Here is a 23,369-nt window from a genome sequence, read left to right on the forward strand (position 1 = left end):
AGAAATACTTAGGTATTTTGGCCTATAATCCCACTCCTAGAAATTTATCATAAGCCATTAATCTCAAAGAAAAGAACAAAAATGACTGCATTTGTTTTATTTGTTTGAAATAATATATGCTATGGTAAAAATTTTAAACAATAAAGGTCATTCATTGAAAAGTTTCTTTTTGTCCCTTCTATTCTCACTCCCCAGTAGTCATAGTTCCTTATACTCCATATCCTTCCCATTTTTTTCTATGCATATTTATATATCCTTTTTTCTTCGCAAACTGTGTATTATTTCAATTAATAACTCTTGGGTATCTTTATGTATCAGTGTAAAGATAAAGCTACTAATAAAAAGCTGAATATTTCTAGACCCTGCTAAGTGGTTTTGAGTCTGAGTTCTGCCCTCAATTTTTATAAGATGAATTCATATGTACCCACATCCAAATGGAAGTACCAAAACACATTCCAAGTAAGAATAATTTGTTCTCTTTATGCCATTGCTCTTCATTATTGCTAACTGAATACAACATCTCTGATCAAGGGAGTATGCAGATCATTTTATGGTTCTTCAGCAGTTGGATCATTTAGAAATCGACAGATGGGTACTATTCATAAGTCATTCAAAACCATACAAATTTTGTCAATTTGCTAATACTGTTTTTAGTGACTCACAAAACTGTTTCATTTCAAAATTATTTTTTATAATGGAATTAACATCAATCTCTTATTTGTCTTTCAGCACCTGAGTTTAATGGGAATAAATGATATGATATTCACAGAAGTAAACAATCTCTGGACATTTTCCATTATTTGTTTCTTGGTTATTTATTTACTGATAAAATCTCCTTACCTTTTCACCTGAAATTTTCAAGTTTAACCTTTTCTTAAAGATCTTAGGAAATCTTGAGGGAAATTTTCCTTAGCCATTTTTGTTAGATGATAATGTAAAAACCCAGATTTAAAAATTTTCTTTTCTTTTCTTTTTTTTTTTTTTTGGTGAGGAAGATTAGCCCTGAGCTAACCTCCGTTGCCAATCCTCCTCTTTTTCCCCAGAAGGTTGGCCCTGAGCTAACATCTGTGCCCATCTTCCTCTATTTTATATGTGGGACACCTGCCACAGCATGACTTGATAGTGGTGTGTAGGTCCGTGCCCAGTATCCAAACCTGCAAACCCAGGGCCGCCGAAGCAGAGCACAAGAACTTAACCACTAAGCCACCAGGCTGGCCCAGTATGGTTGAAGAACATAAAGCAAAGAGGTTAGCATTTTGTCTTTGCTCATACTTGTCTCTGCTTTCAGTTGCAGAGATGAGTTAAAGAAGTCTAAGATTTAAAGCTCTGCTGCATACAAGTGCCTAAATTCACCCCATCTCATTCAGCTCTAACACACATCTACCCACAACAAAATAGCAGAAGCAAAAGGAACACAGGCCCTCTTGGCTACTTTAATACTTCTTGGGTGCTGATAACACCCAGAATATAAGGAATTCCTTTCCAAAACCTATGTTGATTTAATGACTTTACATCCTTTCCTTCAGCAGCTATTCCTTTTCCCTTGAGTCCTTTAGAGCACATGGTTCTTAAACCTGACTGCACACTAGAATTACCAGGGGAGCTTTAAAAATACCCACCTCAAGCCAATTGAATCTGAATCTCTGGGGTGAGGCCTGGCTGTCTTTGCCTAGGCTTTAAAACTCCCCAGGTGATTCTAATGTACAGCCAGGCCTGCGATCCAATTAGATCCATGGCTCTTAGGTTCTTAAAGTGTAACCCCTGGACAGACAGCGTCAGCATCCTAGGAAACTTGTTAGAAACACACATTCCCCAGCCCCAGCCTAGACTTACTGAATCAGAAAATCTGGGCAGTGGGGTCTAGAAATCCGTGTTTTAACAAGGCTCCAGGTGATTCCAATGCAAGTTAAAATTTGAGAACCACTGACTCTAGAAGAGTGTTTTTCAAAATTTAATATATATTTGAACCATTTGGAGATCTTGGTCAAATGCAGATTCTGACTCAGTAAGTTAGAAATGGTGCCTGAGATTCTGAATTTCTAACAAGCTCCCAGAAGATGCTGCCAATCTACTGAGCACACTTTGAGTAGCAAAGTGCTAGGGTACAACTTCTTTATTTCTTTGTGGAATTATCCAGGTACTGTATATAGGAAAACTTTTTTACCTCAATTAGTCATAGGTTTATACATAGATTAGGCTTTTTATGGTTGTTTACATTTTCTTTTAAAGAAAGATTTTATTTATTTTTTTCCCCCCAAAGCCCCAGTAGATAGTTGTATGTCATAGCTGCACATCCTTCTAGTTGCTGTATGTGGGACGCAGCCCCAGCATGGCCGGAGAAGCAGTGTGTCAGTGCGCGCCCGGGATCCGAACCCGGGCCGCCAGCAGCGGAGTGTGAGCACTTAACCGCTAAGCCATGGGGCCGGCCCTACATTTTCTTTTAATTAACACAATCTGGTGAATCTGCACATTAGCTTTTTTGGTCCTGAGGAAAGTCTTTTGGTCCAACATTTTCTAGTTAAAACTGTTTTCAAAGTCTTTCATACAATCATTGGTTTCCTAGGCTCCTGGCTATAAGAATATTCCTAGAAGATTATTCTACTCCAAAATGTACCTCTTTTCCCTTTGTCTCATCTGCCATAATCTTTCCTTATAGTATTTCCAAACCCAGTTTCTATAGCAGCCTCTGGCCAGGACCCCCACTCTGTATTTATAACTGAGTCCTATATAGTTAAGTTCTTATCTCTAGATTTTAATTGTTTGCAGTACATTTACTAGTATAAATGTAAACATCCGATAGTGAGTTATACAACATTCAGATAACTATAGTGTGTCAGAATGCTGGTTTCCCCAAGATCATACATATTTGGGGGGAAAATTTGGCGCTTGTTGTAGATACTGAATACTATTCTGCTAGAGCCTCCTTGCTTATTTCTGCCTCTTCTTGTTTGGGTCATAATATAACTAAGGAGGAACACATACTCAGTTCAAGTTTGGATACCTTAATGAAATGTGACACGTTTTCTGTATTTAGAGTGATACCTCTTGAAAATAAAAATAACTTTTTAAATACTTTTATTGTGAAGTATAAAATATTTGGAAATGATTTTTAAAATTTTAGTGTGAACAATTCAATAATCTTTACAAGAGAAAGCACCACATTAAAAAAATTACATTTGTAACAAACAATCTAAAATGCATATGCTAAAATGATTTAATAGTAATTACAATAGCAAATCATGAACTTCAGAAACTTTCTAATCACAGATCTAAATCAGGGGTCTCAAACTCAGATGTCTTCACTGCTAAGTAGGAAACACAAAGTAGTGAAGAAGTCTGACGCAACAGTAAGTCCAGTGGACTGTGGCAAATTGGCGAATGCATGCCCAATCTAAAGACTTTTCAAATTCAAAATATTTTGAAATATGCACCCTGAATAAAACAACTGTGGGCCAAGCTGGCCTGTATCAACTGCGAGTTTGCAACTCTAGCCTAAATGAATCTCTAGCAATTTATGTACCCAATCTTCAAAATGGCAGAAGCACTTCTCTGAATATATATGTTGTCTCTATCTATCTATCTACCTACCTACCTATCTATCTCTCTATCTACCTACCTATTGTTTTAAAGCTCAAGCCACTATTTTGGAGGGAGTGAATAAAAAAAACTTTAAGAAAAAGTATTTTGCATTTTGAATTAATCAATTTAGGCATTTGCATGGATATATTCTTAAAACATTTGGTTAAGAGATGAAATTTTTAAAATATCTTCTTTCACATTTGTTTGGGAAAAATTAGTTATGCCTAAGAGTTAATTAAAATGAAATGAAATTTCATTCTTTTACCAGTAGAAAGTCACACACCATAGTACATTATTGCTTAGTAAGAAATATTTATATGAAAAATAAAGTATTGGTTTTACTAAAGTCACTGTTCAGAAAGCATTCAATCATTCACCTCACTACATACATAAGAAACTACTTGTAATTCAGTTGACAATAAGTTTTACTTCATTTTAAAAGGTATTTTGTTAAAGAGCTTTAGTATGTTTTATACTTGGTGTTAAAAGTAAAGGTTACAGTCTGAACGTGTAAAAGTACTGTAGCTCAAATGGCTGTAACTATGTTGGTTTGTTATGCCAAAGCAGTTTTACAGAATTTACAATTTAGTACGCCATCAATGACTTCACATTAATAATTTTTAAATAGTTTTTAAAAATTAAGGTGATAGAGGGATTAGAGAGACAAATAAAATTTCCTTTAAAAAGCCTACAAAGGTACATTATAATTCAGATATCCTTACTAGACTAGGAATACATATTTTAAAATAATCCATAGGTAACACAGATTTCAAACAAATAAAACTCAAATATATTTATCCCAAAACTTGATACAATACCCAAAAATATTTTCTACTTTTGTAAAACATTTGTTTTCAGCTTGAGAGTTTAACATAAAAACAAAGCACCAAATCTAGCCATATAATCTTCCAATTTAAAAAGTTAGTAGTTATTATATCTTTTCTATAAAACAAAGTTTATGTGGGACAAATCAATTTCATTTGTGGCCATTAATTTCTGAAATTAAAAAGCCAAAGCTGTTAAGTTCTTGGCCTAATTTAGCAAACCCAGAGAAGGTATACAAGAAACTGACAGATAGAAACTGAAATTGATAGACAGTATCTATCAATTAATGCAACAGGTCTTCCATTATTTCCATTTTTCATGAATTGAAACTTTTTTTTTTTTTTGTCAGGAAGATGGGCCCTGAGCTAACATCCGCCAATCCTCCTCTTTTTGTTGAGGAAGACTGGCCCTGGGCTAACATCCATGCCCATCTTCCTCCACTTTACATGGGATGCCGCCACAGCATGGCTTGCCAAGCAGTGCGTCGGTGTGCGCCCGGGATCCAAACCGGCGAACCCTGGCCCACCGCAGCACAGTGTGCACACTTAACCGCTTGCACCACCGGGCGGGCCCAGAATTGAAACTTTTTAAGTAGGAGAAATATATTTAGCATTTTTTTCTAACCTAATATTTGGCAAAGTTTTAAAGTAGCCAAGTCTTACGTATCTCATCTGCATTCCCACATTCATTTTAATTATTAAAAGCACTTAAGTATGAAGCAATCAGGATTTTTTAGAATTCACAGTTAACACTGATTTTACACATCAAAAGTATTTCCATGGCAGAAAATTAAAGGTAAAATAAGATTGTGAATTCACTATGGATTCATAAAAGAAATAAACATGTTTCTCAAATCAAGTCAATAGCAGAAATATATAAGGGTTTACAATACAGGCTGATGTATTACAAACTTAGTTCGGTTTAGCAGTTCTTTAAAAACCAATAGGGTTTCTATGAATAAATTTATTTTAAATTAATAAATTATTCATAATTAAAAATTTAAAGGTTTCATAAATAGTAACAGACTAGATATTGAGTATATGGGATTCCCACAAACAATAACAAAATACTTCAACATTATTTCATCCAAATATTGGTTTAAAGTTATTCAAAGGTATTTAAAGATTACAGTTGACTGATCTTTGACACTGAATTCCAGACTAAATCAATAGCAGTTCGATATATAGAGCTGTCTGCTTGTTCTTCACATCCTCAAAGGATGAAACTCCTTTCGTAAGAACACGATGGTCGCACTGGTTACATACAGTGATCCAATTAATTAGCGTATTTATGGAGGAAGCGTTCAAATGCATCATAGATGGCTCGTCTAAAATTAAATATGAAAGAAAAACTACAATTAGCAAAAAAGGGGGACAGACAGTGCTTTTACTATAAGTGACTTCCAAAATTACCTGTGTCTTGCAACCTGACGTCCTCTCCAAATAGCTATGAAAGAGGTAGGTACCTGAGGGTGGGTGTTTGGATCCATGTGCCTTCACCACTACTGGAAAACCTCAAATGTGCTGCCAACTGATGATGGGCTCAGAAGCACCATCTTTTTCTGTGAAGCACTTTTTTGTGCCTTAGAATTTATATAATATGTATCCATGTATGTATAATATATAAAATGGTAAAAGAAAAAGGAACTGGTTCCTTTTTATTTTGTCACTTGTTGAAAATTAAATGGCTACGTAACTTTTCAGAATGTAGTATTCAATTTATTTCATAGATTATGATATAGATGCTCTTTGTTTACAAAACCATGTTCCTAGCAACTGAACTTAAAATCTAAAGTCTTAGTTTCCTACATTAACTTCACTAGGTATTTTAATATTTTAATTGGAAAGGAATAGTCAAATTAACCTGGCTCATGTCCATAAGATATTATTTTTATTTTTTTTACTTTTTGAGGAAGATTGGCCCTGGGCTAACATCCGTGCCCATCTTCCTCTACTTTATATGTGGGACACCTGCCAGAGCATGGCTTGATAAGTAGTGCATAGGTCCAGGCCCAGGATCCAAACCCGTGAATCCCAGGCCGTGGAAGCGGAGTGCGCGAACTCAACCACTATGCCACCAGGCCAGCCCCAGATATTATTTTTAAAGCTTACTTCGTTTTTTTCCTATTGCAAAATACATTTTCATTGTAGAATATTCAGAAAATCCAAAAATACAGAAAGGAAAATAGTCATAATCCCATCACTCTAAGGTATCTACTATTAATCTTTTCATATATTTCCTCCAGGCTTTTTTTTTAATGCATATGTCTATAAATAATTACTATGAGATCATATTAATTTTGTATCCTCCTTGTTTGACTAAGCATTTCCCCACATCCCTAAAAAGATATTACGATTATCTTTAAAACTGGCAGCCTGCTAGCAAGATTAAGATTTCCAATATGCTGGGAAGACACAGCTTTCTATCACACTTCTATTCATTTGGCTCAAAAATTTGTCCCTTGTAAAATGTAATAAACAACAAGAAGGGAAACAAATTAAAGATGGATATTTGCATGTTGGTGTAAACACAAAGAGATTTTGTTTTGAGAACAGGTGTGAGAGCAATAGTTGACTGCAGGTGAGAGGGAGAGAGGGCCCTGAGATGTTTGTCCACTGGATAATTTTTTCCCCAGAGTTAGTCCTGGGTACTTGCTCTGGTAGAATGAATCTGAATTTCTTTTACTTCCTAAGCCCTGATGTAATCTAGGCTTGTGTACATGGTACGAGGAGGGTTAGGAGAGGTATACATGTGCTTTTTTAATCATTTGAATAGTCTCTTATTCACGTATATTACCAATCAGTTCTAAATAACTTAACACAAAATATTAGAGCACATAAAGGAGTGGCTTGTTTTAGTTTTACATCTGGTGAGTGAAAAGACTGAATTTTTAAAAATTCTACTATCCCAATGTCATCTAAACTCTGTTACATGTTGAAGTGACTGGCGGGGAGTAAGAGAGGCCAAATAGCTTAGTAGTGACTCCACCTGAGGAAGTTATTTAATCTTTTTTGTTCCCTGTATTTCTGTGTAAAGGGGATAATTACGTATGAAGCAATTGCTCAAGTACCTGGCACATGGTAATAACTAACATTTATCTCTTTCTCAAATGAAGCCTTCAAATTAGCACTTTTGAGTTTTTACAGCTAACTTGGATTATATCTATTCTACCTAATGCCTCTCAGCCACACTCCCACTTAGATACATAAAAGAGTAAAAGAAATCTGATTCTGATTTACTAAAGCAGGCAGTGGGTTCTCTGCATTCACGTACCTAACAGAACTTTAGACTCTTCTTGAGCAACGCTAGCAATGCTAAGTACTCACAATTTTTGTTTGTTCTTTTCTTTTAGTTTTGCTATGCCAGAGGGTCACTTGAGTATTGGGTAGCTGGGTAGTCTGCTCACTCACCAACTAACAGGGTGACTGTTATGACTCAAATGCTGAATGAATTTTTTTTTAAAAGATCATACTATAAAAAAAAGGTTTACTATATGCTTCAAGACATTACAGACTGGGTCGGCCCCATGGCTTTGTGCACCACTGCTCCACTGCTGGCAGCCCGGGTTCGGATCCCGGGCGCGCACCGACGCACCGCTTGTCCAGCCATGCTGAGGCTGTGTCCCACATACAGCAACTAAAAGGATGTGCAACTATGACATACAGCTATCTACTGGGGCTTTGGGGAGAAAAAGGAGGAGGATTGGCAATAGATGTTAGCTCAGAGCCGGTCTTCCTCAGCAAAAAGAGGAGGATCAGCATGGATGTTAGCTCAGGGCTGATCTTCCTCACAAAAAAAAGAAGAAAAAGACATTTAGACTTAAAGAATTAGTCTGTATCTCAAAAAGGTCACATCTATAAGTTGAACTAAAGAAGTAATAACATACAAAGAAAGAATTATTTCTTAGATTAAAAGGGCTAAAACATGTCAAACATATAGCACACACAATTCTTCTATTATATAGCTTTCCAGCCAGCAGTTTTGGAACACTTTTTACTTTATGTGAACTAATTTATTTAACCATTAATGATAAATATATGCCAATGATACCTTTTACCATCAAATTTGAATAAAAGTAGAAATAATGCAGGATACCAAAAAACTAGAGTTATAGCATAAAAGTTTTAAATAAGTTCTAACAAATACTGGAGTCATATAAGGTTATTAACATTAAAACCAATATTTCACTTCTCATTTAAGGTTTAATATTCACTAGCTACTAAAAAAACACTGCTAGATTAATCCACAGATGCTCAGGCCATTCTGAGAAAAGAACATCAGAGTGGAGTGAAAAACTCATGATGAACCAAAGCAAGTATTACAAACCCTGGTGTCCCTCCCTACCCCCTAAAGTACCTGGCCACTAATATTTAAAGAGGGTAGACCCACACAGTAAAGCATGTCTATCATATGCTACTTCCTAGTTGTCTAGAAGAAAAAGAAAATAAGAGGACGAGATAGGAAAGAGTACCACAGTGTGAGAAGTGAGAGAGGCAGAGAGGAAATAGGACTAAAATGGACCATAAAAATACCCAATCTTTTATATTTGTTGAGGCAAAAAAACAAACAACAGATAAATAGACATCCGTTTAGACAAATCATCTTACCTGAAGAGTGCTTGTTTAAAAAGATAAGCACTAATATGACCTCCTTCTAGATACCGGATTTCACAACCAGGCCAGATTTCTTGTAGACTTCTAACTCCTGTTCGTGGAATATAGGCATCTTCTTTGGCTTGAACCACTATAATAAGGCTTGGGTCAACTGGAACTAGGTATAGGATTTAAAAAAATGTAACATATATCTTTTTAAAAAGCTCTAAGATTTTTATATACATACTGTTAATCGTATCAGAAAATAAAATACATCATACAATGCAGTAAGTGAAACATTTGTCTAACAAAAACTTTTAATTATTAAAATCAACTATAATATACCATAATATCATTTCTAATACAATAAGCTGAATATTTTGAAGAAGAATTCATTGTTTTTAAATGAACTAATAAGATGGTCTTAGATTTTCATGGATATAATATGATACATTTATTTGTGTTTTTTTTTTTTTAATTTTTATTTATTTATTTTTTTTCCCCCAAAGCCCCAGTAGATAGTTGTATGTCATAGCTGCACAGCCTTCTAGTTGCTGTATGTGGGACGCAGCCTCAGCATGGCCGGAGAAGCAGTGCGTTGGTGCGCGCCAGGGATCCGAACCTGGGCCGCCAGCAGCAGAGCACCTGCACTTAACTGCTAAGCCACGGGGCCGGCCCGTTACATTTAAATAACCAACTTATCTTAGAAAACACATTCTGGAGCCAACAATAAATATACTCTTGAAAATAAGAAATTGTCTTGTAAACCATCCTTAAAAATATTTCACAAATATTTACACATCAGCAAATATTCTGAATTTCATGTAAAAATTAGTACCTGAGAAATTTGCTACATGAGTACATTCATCCATGACTCCTTTCATAAATATTAAAGATTCCTTCTGAAGATTGTTTCTTCTTTGTTCTTTACTGAGTAGGTGGTATGACTGAGGACTGCAACTCATATAACTACTTTTGTTGGTTGAAAGTGTTTGATTGAAGCACTCCATCTTAGAGGTATCATGCAACAAGAGTCCTTCTGATATGGCACTGATAGATGTTTTACTAGAGTTATGGCACTCAGCAGGTTTTGGGGACATAACTTGGTCCGTCATATCTAAATTTAAAGTTCTAGAAACCAGATTAAGGTTAGTTAGCTTGTCTGCACTGCTAGGGAAGCGTTTCACGAACTCTTGTCCCATTTTGAAAGAATCTGTCTGAATATATGAAAGAAAAGAAAACATCATTTAATATAAAATAGAGTTTTATTTAACAACCTTGTTAAAAAAACAGAAAACATAAATGTTCATAAACAAATGGATCAATAAAATGTGGCATATATACGCAATGGATTATTATTCAGTCTTAAAAGGGAATGAAATTCTGACACATGCTACAACATGGATGGACTTTGAAGACATTATGCTAAATGAATGTCAGACACAAAAGGACAAATATTGTATGATTCCACTTTTATGAGGTACCTAGAGTAGTCAAACTCAGGTAGACAGGAAGTAGAATGGTGGTTGTCAGTGGCCAAGAGGAAGGGGGAATGAAGAGTTATTGTTTAATGGGTACAGAGTTTCAGTTTAGGAAGGTGAAAAAGTTCTGGAGATGGATGGTAATGATGGATGGAGACAATAGTTGCACAACAATGTGAATGTACTTAATACCACTGAACTACACTTAAAAATGGTTAAAATGGTAAATTTTATGTTGTATATATTTTATCACAGTTAAAAAAAAAACAGAGAAAAGATGTCAAAATTTAACTGAGGACTAAGATAAATGACATACTTTATTGCTAAATGTTTCCTACTAAACAGTAAAGGGTATCATTTAGTCTGTATCATGTTTTTATTGCCAAAGTTTTGAAATCCATGATCTGCCTTAATCCTAGAACTTCCAAAAGTCTTATGAGTGTATCCTGGCAGTAATACACCAGCCACCCCAAATCCCTTTCACAGGTTAACTAAGAAGAATTAAAAATTATCAAGGAAAAAATATTCCTATTATAATCACAAAAGTAGATATTAAGTTTAAGGACTTGTAAATACAACATAATTTAAGTAAAAATAAACTTTGTCATATACTAAAAGCAAAAGCAAAATCAAAAGAAAAAAATGACAGCCTGGGAAAATATATTTGCAACCTATATGACAAAGAGCTAATTGCTTTAATTTATTAAGAGCTAGAAGTGACTAAAAAGCCCAAAACCACTATAGAAAAAATGAGCAAAGAATCTGCAAATAAAGGTCACAGGAAATTAAATACAAATTGCTCTTAAATTAATAAACATATTCAATTTAACCTATAATTAAGTAAATTAAATAAAAACTATACCAATTTTCACTATCAGGTAAACAAACAAACAAAAAAACCCATAAGTTTGATAACCCACTGAATTTGTGAACTTATGGGGAAAGAGACACACATGTTCCTGCTGGTAGTATAAATGGAGACAAGTAGAATTAGACAAAAATCTAACCACGTTATAAATGTATATACCCTTCCACTCAGGAACAACATTTCTAGGAATTTACACTTGTGAAATGATGTATGTACAAAGCTACTCATTGCAGCACTGTCTGTTAATAGTGAAAGATGAGAAACAACATAAATGCCCACCAACAGGATACTGGTTAATAAATCATGGTACATCCATGCATATAATATCGACTATTATGCAGCAATAAAAAGGAAAAAGGAAATACTTGTGTACAGTCCATAAAAAAAAGAGAAGAGAAAAAAGCTTCATATTTCTATTGGTTTGAAAAATTCCTTGAAATATTAATAATATAATGGGTTACCTGTTGAGGAAGATAGGACCTAGGCAAAATGGGAACAGGGGTAGGAATTGTTTCACTATATAATTTTTATACTTTTTGATGCTTGAACTACATGACCATACAATCTATTTAAAAAATTAAAGACTGGGGGCCGGCCCGGTGGCACAAGCGGTTAAGTGTGCGTGCTCTGCTGCAGCGGCCCGGGGTTTGCCAGTTAGGATCCCAGGGGCGCACCGACACACTACCTGGCAAGCCATGCTGTTGCGGCGTCCCATATAAAGTGGAGGAAGATGGGCACGGATGTTAGCCCAGGGCCAGTCTTCCTCAGCAACAAAAGAGGAGGATTGGCAGATGTTAGCACAGGGCTCATCTCCTCACCAAAAAAAAAAAAAAACATTAAAGAATGAAAAATTGGTTGAAGGCCAGGAAAAAAACCCCAACAATCTGGTTAACAGAGCAAATCACTAAAGCCATCCAGACCACAGAAATATAAAAGGGAAGGAAAAGAAGTTTAGTAACATTGGGAAATGTAAGACTGAAGCATCCTAGAATTACCCAGGTGGTACACCAACAAATTTAACTTCTTTTGATTGGGAAAACAGTTGTTAAAACAAAAAATGAAGGAAGCCATCTTGACATTTCTTGAATATTCATTACTGCTAACTAGCTCTCACTGAGAAAAAAGACTATTGTATTCAACCACCAAGAGTCAGAGGCACAGGGAAAGAAGTGCTTTCAGACAACCAAAATTTATGAACTTCGCTTAAAAGATGTGTGCTAAGTTTTCTCACAAGCTCTCGAATATAGTTATCTTTCTGATTATATGTATAGTGGAACACAAGGAACTAAATAGCAGGTAGAGCTAATTTGTAATAAAGTTCTTAGGCAAGTAATTAACTACCCTTTAAGGTTATGCAAGATAGACCTACTTTACAAGAGTGAGGTTTATAGTGATGTAATTATAAATAAGAAGTCCTCATTGATAGTAGAAAGATTCGTTTTCTTTCTGAGATTTCTTGAGATTCTCAGTAACTTTCAAACTGAATGTGCAAAATTTTTAAATTCATGAAAACAAAACAAAAAAAATTCATGAAAAGAATTGGTCACCGTTGGAGAGTAATAAGCAACCAATTCAACATCCTGAAAACTGGTAAATTAAGAGAAAGAATCAAGCATTTATCCTGCCTTTCCTATATGAACTGAACTACTAGGTAACCAAATAATAGATGAGGGAAGTGCCTTTTTATAAAAGTATTAAAATGAATAAATGAAAAAGAAATGCTAGAATATCAGCATTTTGCAACCCTCAACAAATTAATAGACACAGGCATTAAGCATCAGTGGAGGCTTACACCACAAAAAAGAGACAACCAGACATTATGTGCTTCCTATGGTCTTACTAAAGAAATAAAAACTGAGTTTAATCAAGCCTCTAGACCTAGTTGCCAATTTGCAGGCAATATACAGCAGGAGGAACATGCTAAACTGTACTATGAGAATGCAATCAGAATAATCTAGACTGTGAGAAATTCTACAGGTAAATAGCCCAAGTTCTTTACCATATAAATTATAAGGAAAAGAAAGGGATGAAAGGGAACTCATAGTTTAAAAGACACTTAAAAGACCCATCAAATAAAATAACTATAGTGTCTAGGGATGCACACTTGGAAAACAAAATTATTTTAAAGACAGAAGAAAGTAATTGCTATAAAAATCAGGATAATGATAACTAACAGTAGGGGGAGGAGGGCCTTTTGATTAGGACACATGGAAGTAGTTTCTGGGTTGGGTGGTCAAGTTCTGAGCTGGGTGGTCAAGTTCTATTCTTGACCGATTACAAATGTGTTTGCCATTTAATAACACTAGTAAACCACACATTTACTTTGCATGATTTTCTATATTTGTATTTTATTTTAAAATGAAGAATTTTAAAAAGTAAAAAGTAGTACTGCTTTTTAAAAAATCTGCAATTCTTTTTAAAAATTTGAGTCATTATACCCAATCAACTTTTTCCCCCAGTGTGATGCAGAAGTGAAAAATACTTACTCCACAATATTCAAGCATGTGAATAATTTCTTCCTCATAAACTGTCTGTGTATAATACTGCTTTTCCAGCTCCCTCCAATTAACTGATTTACTCAGCACACCCTGAAATAACAAATTAAATTAAGATCAAATCACATTATAAAGCATTTTGTCCAGTAATTTTATTATTATTACTGTGCAGAAAAGTTAACGTAGCAGGCTTGAGACTTCCTATCTTTAGAAAGTCCTGCTTGTAAGTAAGGTTGGCCCTCGACTAGAGTTTGGGATCTTGACTAGTAAACAGTTCTTTACCCTGATATAAAACTTCCTAAATGATAAAGTAGGTCATTGTGCCTAAACTGCTTGTACAAACAATGTGGTTTCTGCTGAACACCTGCTTTCCTTCTGGAATTTTGGTACACGCTAGGCAGAGGGTGCCTAAGTGACTGAAGCCTGATAAAAACTCTGGGCTCCTAGGCTCAAACGAGCTTCACTGATGGACAACACTTCACACATATCGTCATAACTCATTGCTGGAGGAACTGAACACCTCCTGTGAGACTCCACTGAAAGCTTGTGCTTGGTTTCCTCTAAACCTTGCCCCGTGTGCCTTTTCCCTTTGCTGATTTTGTCTTATATCTTTTTGCCGTAATACATCTTAGTCGTGAGTACGACTATATGCTGAGTCCTGTGATTCCTTCTAGTGAATCGCCAAACCTGGGGGTGGTTTTGGGAACCCCCAAAACAATTACTTTTAATTATCTATAGGTCTCTATAAGTATTAATTGCAATTAAATTACCGTAGTGAAGACCCCAGATGCTGTGGACCAAGACAGGCATGGAATCAACGGCATGGGCTTAGGCCAGTTGGATACCGCTAAGGAAGCCATCTGTAATATGTTAACATAGTCAGTTAGAGAGCTTCTGTTTAAAGTTTCTATTCATTAAAATGAAAAATATTTAATATAAGAAGTACTTTGTGTAGTAGCTAGTGAGATAAGACATGAACACAAAGTCTCTAAACACTCATGAGATTGTCTAACAATCTCTTAAACTCCCAAATCATAAATTCAACAATAACATATAACTTGCCTGTTAGAAAGCAATAAAATATATTAGAAAATTTTAAGTAACTGCAAGACTATTCACAGAGAGCTACTTTCTACCGGGTAAATATACAGCAAACATGCTGAGATGTAGATGCTAGGCAGCAGGCTAAGCACACTCGTTATCTAAGTGACTAGCTCAGTACAGCAAAATCACAACTATAAAACCGCAGACCTTTGAAGTTGACTGAAAGATGCCAAGAATTTGGTGAACTACAAAGCAGATTATATAACTGATATAAAATAATGTATGTATGTTTTAGAGAAGGGAAAAGTTATTTTTGGCTAGAGGAATCAGAGAAGGCTTCACGAAATGGCTGAGTTCTTTTAGGGGAAATGAAAGATGAGGTCCTGTCTTCCATATGAAGAAGACAGTATGATCAAAGGCAAGATGGTGAGAAAGCACAGGGTCTGGTAGGGGAACAGCCAATATACTTCAGTTTGGCTGGTCAACAGGGCACATGTGGCCAACGGGGTGGGGAAGATAGGTGGGGCTGGAGAGATTGATCAGGATCAGATTAGAGGTTCCTTTGTTCTGGAGATAATGGGGAATTAATAAAGAGGCCTCAACAAAGGAGTGGCATTGAAGTAAAGAAGTGATTCAAGGAAGCTAAAATGATAAGAACACCAAGTTATAAGACCCGAACCTAGGTCATAACAATGGAAACACTACTACGTAGGAAAATAAATCCTTTCCACCCTTCAGTTTCACTGTCTGGTAGTTTTTTTGAATTTGAGTGAGTTTTTGAAGCTAATTTTATCAGTTTCACTCTTTGGAGGATACTTTGAATTTAAGTAAGTTTTTGAACTTAACTTTATAATTCAAATGACTTACAGAAAATTCTATATATATACACATATATACATGTATGTATATGATAGATATTTTGCCACTATATAAAACTATATATATATATACTTTTTAATGTACTGAGTGACTAATATGTCCAGGTAATGAACCAGAGCATATTACTGGCCCATGCTAAACCTACTGCTCCATGGAGGAAACAGACTGCTGAACAAGTAGTCACAGTACAGTGAAATAAGTACTAAAGAGATGAAGTATAGTCTGGCGTAACACTGAGAATAAGGAAGAGCTTCTTGTAGGAAGCAAGCTCTAAACTGGAACCAGAAGGGCAAGCTGTTATTTGGCTAGGTGAAAGGGAGTGAGGGGGCACTAGAAAGACGCTAGCACCTGGCATCACTAGAGCCTAGTGCAACAGCAAGCCTTTGGCAGGTTTTGAGCAGGAGAGAGCAGAGATCAGGTTTGGGAAGATCACACTAATTATAGTGTGGAGAATAACTGTTAGGAAAAAGATTAATGAGAGAAAGGACTACAGACACAGAAACCAAATAGGAGGCCATTTTAGTACACTTTAGAAGACAAAGGTAAAATAGGTTGGTGATACTGGGGATAGAGATAAGAGATAAATGAAAAATATTTTCCAAAATAGCTTTCTTCACCAATTTAATGGTAAAATAAGGAATTTATATTTGAGATTTGAAAAGTTAAGTTTTATAATCAACTTTTAATAAAATATAATCCAATACCTGAGATATAACTGTGGAGTAAGTAGTACAATCAATGTTTACATTAATCATACAAAAAATATCATTACTTCATAATTGGAACAAACGTTTAGAATCTATTTCTGCTTTCACCAAAACTAAAATTAATTCTGTACCTAAAGTCAATTTTTAAAATAACTAGATTCCCTAGATCTTATAAACATAACCACAGTTAAATATCAGTTAAAATGAAAAGGCTTACATGTCCTCCCATGGATATTCCAGTCATTCCTAGAGGGCCATAACCCTCCCTCTCCAGCCAGTGCAAGAGAGCTGCAGATTCTAAAACAAGAGCTCCTCCCATCACAAAAAGGTCAGACACGTTTTTTAAGCTGGACCGTCTAGCCTCACAAAACAAAAGAGCAAATTATTTATTTTATGTATTTACACTTTAATATATGCAAATTTACAACAGGCAGCCAGACTTCATGTTTTTCTTTTAAAGGACCAGACAGCTAAGTAAAACAATGGAATAAACCGATGGAATTAGAGGGCTGCTAACATTGTTCCACGTATTAATCACCTAAAACTTATTTTTAAAAAGTTACATCTGCTGTATAGCATATAATTTTCATTGAATTTCAACTATTTAACTATTTTGAAGTCCAGAAAAGAATATCTTATATATTTGATAGCACTGAAAAAAATATTTATGGGAAAATAATATTTCTATACTGCCAATTTTTAGTTAAATTACCACCACTGATATACGGAAAAGCAAATTTATAGTTGTCCCCCCATAGAAAGAAATTGTTACGATAGAATTTAAAGACTAAAAATTTTTTAAAAGCAATGTAAAAGAATTTAACCTAATACTACGCTCATGTATTACTTGATCTTAAATCTTAAATATGTTGCTTATTTTCACAAAATACACATTTTATGAATATAAATTATTATAATTATAAATAATAAATAATTATTTATAATAAATAATAAATAATTATTTATAATAAATAATAAATAATAGAGTATTAATTATAAAGAATAAATTATAAAAATACATGTTTTGATTAATTCAAATAAAGAGCAATTCACCTGGAATTTTCTGTCTTTAGAAACTGATTTTATATATAAGTACATTTCCTTATAAAAGTACTTAAATACATCTTTTTGATTCCATAAGCACTCTCATATAGTGATAAAAATATTATTATTTTATTATTAAACGGACCAAGCTAGAATCTATTTTTCAAAATTTAATTCATATCAAGACATACTTACATAATTGTATGAATACATCCATCATATTGGATGAAACCTTGTTCAAGTGTACAGAAATTCATTTTATCAATGGTTATTTATTATATGCCTACATAGAATAATTATGTGCAAAGAACCAGGTGCCATAGGAATGCCAAGTTGTGAAAAACAGAATTCTGGCCCCCAAAGAGCTATGTCCAGAGTCCTATCACATCCTCTCAGAGCTCTAAGTCCTTAAGGCAAGGTTTCTCTTTATGGAAACTATGCTATCATTTGTCAAAATAGATCATACTCATGGATTCATCAAAAAAAGCCCATTTATCCTTATATTTGTTTTCTATCTTCATTTAAGTGTTCTATTTATGATCACATAAATCCCCTGATTATTTTGGCCTGGTATAGAAGTTTGAATTCTCAGGTCCACCTCAGTTTGCTCCTTTATATACAAGTTACTGATGTGAGAGTCTGGAATACTGTTATTTAACCACTTTTTTTTTTTTTCGTGAGGAGATCAGCCCTGTGCTAACATCTGCCAATCCTCCTCTTTTTTTGCTGAAGAAGACTGGCCCTGGGCTAACATCCTTGCCCATCTTCCTCCACTTTATATGGGACGCCGCCACAGCGTGGTTTGCCAAGTAGTGCGTGGGTGCGTGCCTGGGATCCGAACCCGCGAACCCCGTGCTGCCACAGCAGAGCGCGTGCATTTAACCGCTTGCGCCACCAGGCCAGCCCCTATTTAACCACTTTTGATGAAAATAGGCTTAAGATGGCTTTAAAAAAGAGAAAGAGAACTGTTTATTATTATTTAAATTGCAAGCCATTCCTTACTTATGATGAATTATTTGAGAAAAATCAAATACACTGGAGCACTATTTTATTTCTTGGGTACATAATAAGTGATAGGATATTTTGTAAACATAATTCTCACAACAATTCTGCATGCAAGAAATTATATAGTATTTGCACTTTATAAATGAGGTAACTGTTACTTAGGAGGCTAAGGTTATACAATTAGTATGTCTGTATGACTCCAAAGTCAGAGTCTTTCTATTAAACCCATGCTGCCTCCCACAACTCAATAAACTCTTTTTCGTTTTTAACCACCTACAGACAGGGTAAAAATGACAAACGCAGTTCTGAGTTCGGAGCTTGGTTCTAGAGTAAGAATTCTTGAGGGGGCCGGCCCGTGGCTTAGTGGTTAAGTGCACGCGCTCTGCTACTGGCGGCCCGGGGTTCGGTCCCATGCGCGCATCGACGCACCGCTTGTCCAGCCATGCTGAGACGGTGTCCCACGTACGGCAAGTAGAGTGATGTGCAACTATGACGTACCACTATCTACTGGGGCTTTGGGGAGAAAAGGGGAAAAAAAAGGAGGAGGACTGGCAATAGATGTTAGCTCTGGGCCAGTCTTCCTCAGCAAAAAAAGGAGGATTGGCATGGATGTTAGCTCAGGGCTGATCTTCCTCAAAAAAAACAAAAAAACAAAAAAGAATTCTTGAACTATTTAGCTTGGACTTTAATTTTTCACAAGGTTTCACAAAGTTTATTCTAAACTATCCTTCACAGGATATTGGTTTGCCTCCACCCCAACCCACTTTCATCTATATTTCTTTATCATGACCACATAGAACATGTGACTTCTAAATCTACCTCTCCAGCACTTTCCAACTCCCTACTTACCTTCTCCACTTGCAGGTCTAACAGACATGACAAATTTAACATGCCCAAGTCAAAACTTTTGATTTCCTACCAACAATATCCAATAGGTCTTATCATTTCAATTTCTAAATTATATCTCAAACCCATTAGAGCTTCTTCCCATCTCACTGCCACTACCTTAAAGTCACTTTTTTCCCCTGCATTATTGTAACAGCTATTTTATTTCTCTGCTGCTACTCCTGCCCCAGTAAGCCAAAATAAGCCTTGAAAAACAAAGGAGATCACTCCTCTGCTTGAAATCCTCCAGAGTTTTTCCACTGCACTTACAGTAAAATTCAAATCATGGTGGCTCTTTGTAATCTGGCCCTAGCCTACCTCTCTGACCTCCTCTTGTACTACTCTCACACCTTGTGCTGGCGTTAGGCTTTTCATTTACTCTTCCTCCTCTGAGGCTGGTCTTCCTCCAGATCTTCACCTTGGTGGCTCCTTCTCATTATATCATGTCCTCATATCTAATACTGCTCCAACCCCGCACCTGCCCTCTATTACTCTTTATCCCATTGCCTTGCTTTATTTTCTTCATTATCTTATTTATTTTTATCTATCTCCCATACTAGAATATAAGCTCTATGAAAGTAAGGACATTGTCTTATTGTTGCTGTCTTCCCAGTGTCTAGGGTCAAATATTTATTGAATGAACCCAAATGAAACAAAACACTGATTACGGAAATGCAAAAAAACTGCCTTCAAAGTTCATCATTTTACAAGACGAGAAAGAGGAAGTTTACCTTCAGATTACCTATACTAAGCATTGCAAGAATAAAAAGAATAGTGTTTAATTTCACAAAGTAAATGTACTTTAAAAAGGAAAACATTTTATAGTTTTCTTCAGTTATAGTTTTACAAATAAAATATATCTTCAGTCAGCCTATTAAAATTTCTTACCTATCTCATGAGGCATTTAAAATACAAACAGCTTAAAATAAAAATTTCAGTCAACATTCCTAAATACAGTTGTATAACAGGATTTCTTCCCCCAATAACCCTTGGATATTAAACTTAGAAATGGTTAACCGAAGACTACCAAAAATTTTAATATTGCTGAAAATTTGGTATAAAGACTGCAAAAATGAAGGTGACATATACTTACATTTGGTCCTTGGGTTTCCTGCAGCCATTTAAGAACGTGGGTCAAAGAGAAAGTTTTAAAATAATTAAATATACTCTGTGTCTCAAAACACATTAAGTTAAGCAAAATAGTTAAATTTGAAGACAATTTAATACTGAAATAACTGTTTTCTAGTTACCTCAAATAGGCTATTTAGCAATTCTCAGGTTTTTCAACTTATTTTTCTTCTTCATTTTTTTAATAGTTTTATTGAGATATAATCACATACTATACAAGTCACTCATTTAAAGTGTACAATTCAATGTTTTTAGTATAGTCACAGGGTTGTGCAATCTTCAACTTAATTTTAAAATGAAGTTTATTGGTTTGTTTTCTTTCATTTATATGTTTATTACAGAAAATACAGAAAGCATATTAGAAGAAAAACTTTTATCTGCAGACAACCATATTAATATTTTGGTGTATTTCTTTCCAGTATTTTTCCTTATGCACAGCTTTTTTATGGACTTTCTGTTTTTAGGTTTTTTTGCATAACTATGTCATAGCATAGAGTTTTATATCCAATTTTTGCATTATAAATACTTTTCAAACATTACTGTAAACTTTTTAACAATAACCATTAAAATTTACTGAACGCTTGTTATTCACCAGGCACTGTTCTAGATAGTATTAACAATTTAATACTCTGAATAACCTCAGAGATTGTTTCCATTTACCAATGAAAAAAATTGAGGTACTAAAAGATTAAGTAACAGGTCCAAGGTTATACAGGTAGTAAGTGGTAGAGCAATAAACATAACACAGCCAATTGCATAATATTCCAATACAGTCATGCGTCACTTAACAATAGGGATACATTCTGAGAAATGTGAGGTTAGGTGATTTCATCATTGGGAACACCAGAGTATACTCACACAAACCTAGATGGTATAGCCTACTACACACCTAGGCTATATGGTACTAATCTTACAGCACCACCACCACATATGTGGTCTGTCGTTGACTGAAACATCATTATGCAGTACATGACCGTGTTATGAACCACAACTTAACCATTTTTCTTTTTTGCAGGAGAAGATTCGCCCTAAGATAACATCTGTTGCCAATCTTCCTCCTTTTTTTTTTCTTCCTTTTTCCCCCCCGCAAAGCCCCAGTACACAGTTGTGAATAGTTGTAAGTTCTTCTGGTCCTTCCATGTGAGCGGCTGCCACAGCATGACTACTGACAGACAAGTGGTGTGGTTCTGCGCCCAGGAACCGAACCTGGGCTGCTGAAGCAGAGCATGCTGAACTTTAACTGCTAGGCCCTCAGGGCTGGCTCTCAACCATTTTTCTATTGTTAGACATTTAAGCTATTTATAATGTTTTACTATTATAAATAAAGCCATATAAATATCTTTTCTCTTTTCTGTCACTTTTTTTCTTAAGATTTTATTTATTTATTGTTTTTCCCCCAAAGCCCCAGTAGATAGTTGTACGTCATAGCTGCACATCCTTCTAGTTGCTGTATGTGGGACGCGGCCTCAGCATGGCCAGAGAAGCGGTGCATCGGTGTGCACCCGGGATCCGAACCTGGGCCGCCAGCAGCGGAGCACGCGCACTCAACCGCTAAGCCACGGGGCCGGCCCTGTCACTTTTTTTCTTAGTATTTTATCCTTAGACTAAATTTCCCAGAATAAATAAAATAAATAAAATTCCCAAAATCACTCTGTCAAGGGATGTGAGATTTTTTTTAAGGTTCCTGATGCATATGGTAAAAATGCTTTCCCAAAGGGTTGAACTGATTTTCACAATCATCAGTAACGAGATAAGGCCAATCACAATAGCCTCATGACTACTGTGTTTTATTTTTTAAATCTTTGGTAATTGTCGCTTTAACTTTATATTTCTATTATTACCAGCAATGTTGAACAATTCTTTATATCTGTGCATCAGTTTCGTTTCTTCTTCTGGGAATTGTCTGATGTCATCTTGAAAATCAAGTTAAGAACTATTCTAAACCTCAACTGATACTTAAATGTAAATGCATTTAAAACATGAGGGTTTCCTTAATAGCAAACATTTGACTTATTAATACTAAAATCCAGCATAAGTCTCACAAGAAATAGAAGTACAATTTATCTTATTATATAATAGAAGCACAATCTTTAAGTTGTTTTTTAAAAGGCATGAAATAATTTTTCACTTCTTTTCATTCTTGCTTCTTAAGTATTTTCTCAACTGATGACTAAATTTAACTGGTTTAGAAAAGCTGGTTACTATCTATCATTCTTTTTGATGACTAAATCTATAAATAAGTAAATAAAAGAAAAGATTTCTAGGTATCACAAAAGGATATAATAAGGGTTTTCTAACAACAAAGAAGCCATTCGGGCTTCTTTAATCATAGGACGAGCCATTAGTGTTCGTCGTCTCCAGTAATGCTAAGGAAAGAAAAGATGACATACTTAAAGAATATAATAACCACATCTGTTAAGGACAGTATGTTAACAAACTAGGGATTAAAATGTTATAATAAAGTCTTACATGATCTCCTGTTCCAGCAAGATGAATGCATACAGGTCTATATTTGCTGTTCCATTCTTTAGGCACAATAAATTGGAACCTATTTAAAATAAAACACATCAGTGAAATTCTCTTTAAAAGACTTTTAATACAAACTTTCAATTTTTGAAAGTTTCATAATTAAATTATTTGGGAGAAAAGACCATTCAGAATTTTGACATACAAATTGTAATTGACTAATTAAACTAATGTTTGCCCACAGGCAACGAAAATATTGTAAATTTGCTTTGTGTTGGGATATTAAAACATTCAATTACAATATAAACAAAGAATTTATTACAATAATTTTTACCTTGCTCAATACCATATATAAATGGTATATGAAATTT

The 23,369-nt window shown here is 35.0% G+C and overlaps 1 protein-coding gene across 5 annotated transcripts in view; it reads right to left on the reverse strand.

Annotated features, from left to right (window-relative positions):
• Positions 1–3,056: 3,056 nt before the first annotated feature.
• The window catches only part of ABHD18 (abhydrolase domain containing 18), a 46,492-nt gene continuing 26,179 nt past the window's right edge, over positions 3,057–23,369 (reverse strand). The window contains exons 5-13 of one of the 5 annotated variants that reach the window (XM_087437632.1): positions 23,002–23,080; positions 22,812–22,898; positions 20,498–20,523; positions 16,688–16,826; positions 14,611–14,700; positions 13,832–13,933; positions 9,835–10,213; positions 9,012–9,174; positions 3,058–5,731 (exon numbers count right to left, since the gene is read on the reverse strand). In XM_087437632.1, the coding sequence (XP_087293758.1) occupies positions 5,680–5,731; positions 9,012–9,174; positions 9,835–10,213; positions 13,832–13,933; positions 14,611–14,700; positions 16,688–16,826; positions 20,498–20,523; positions 22,812–22,898; positions 23,002–23,080 (1,117 nt within the window). In that variant the 3' untranslated portion in view covers positions 3,058–5,679. Of the gene's footprint in view, positions 5,732–9,011; positions 9,175–9,834; positions 10,214–13,831; positions 13,934–14,610; positions 14,701–16,687; positions 16,832–20,497; positions 20,524–22,373; positions 22,781–22,811; positions 22,899–23,001; positions 23,081–23,369 lie in introns of those variants that run through there. The other 4 variants (XM_087437630.1, XM_087437633.1, XM_087437631.1 and 1 more) reach the window with 4 other exon arrangements.

The sequence above is a fragment of the Ceratotherium simum genome, chromosome 12, assembly GCF_057802395.1.
Source record: "Ceratotherium simum simum isolate JZ-2026a chromosome 12, ASM5780239v1, whole genome shotgun sequence".
NCBI classification, from domain to species: domain Eukaryota; kingdom Metazoa; phylum Chordata; class Mammalia; order Perissodactyla; family Rhinocerotidae; genus Ceratotherium; species Ceratotherium simum.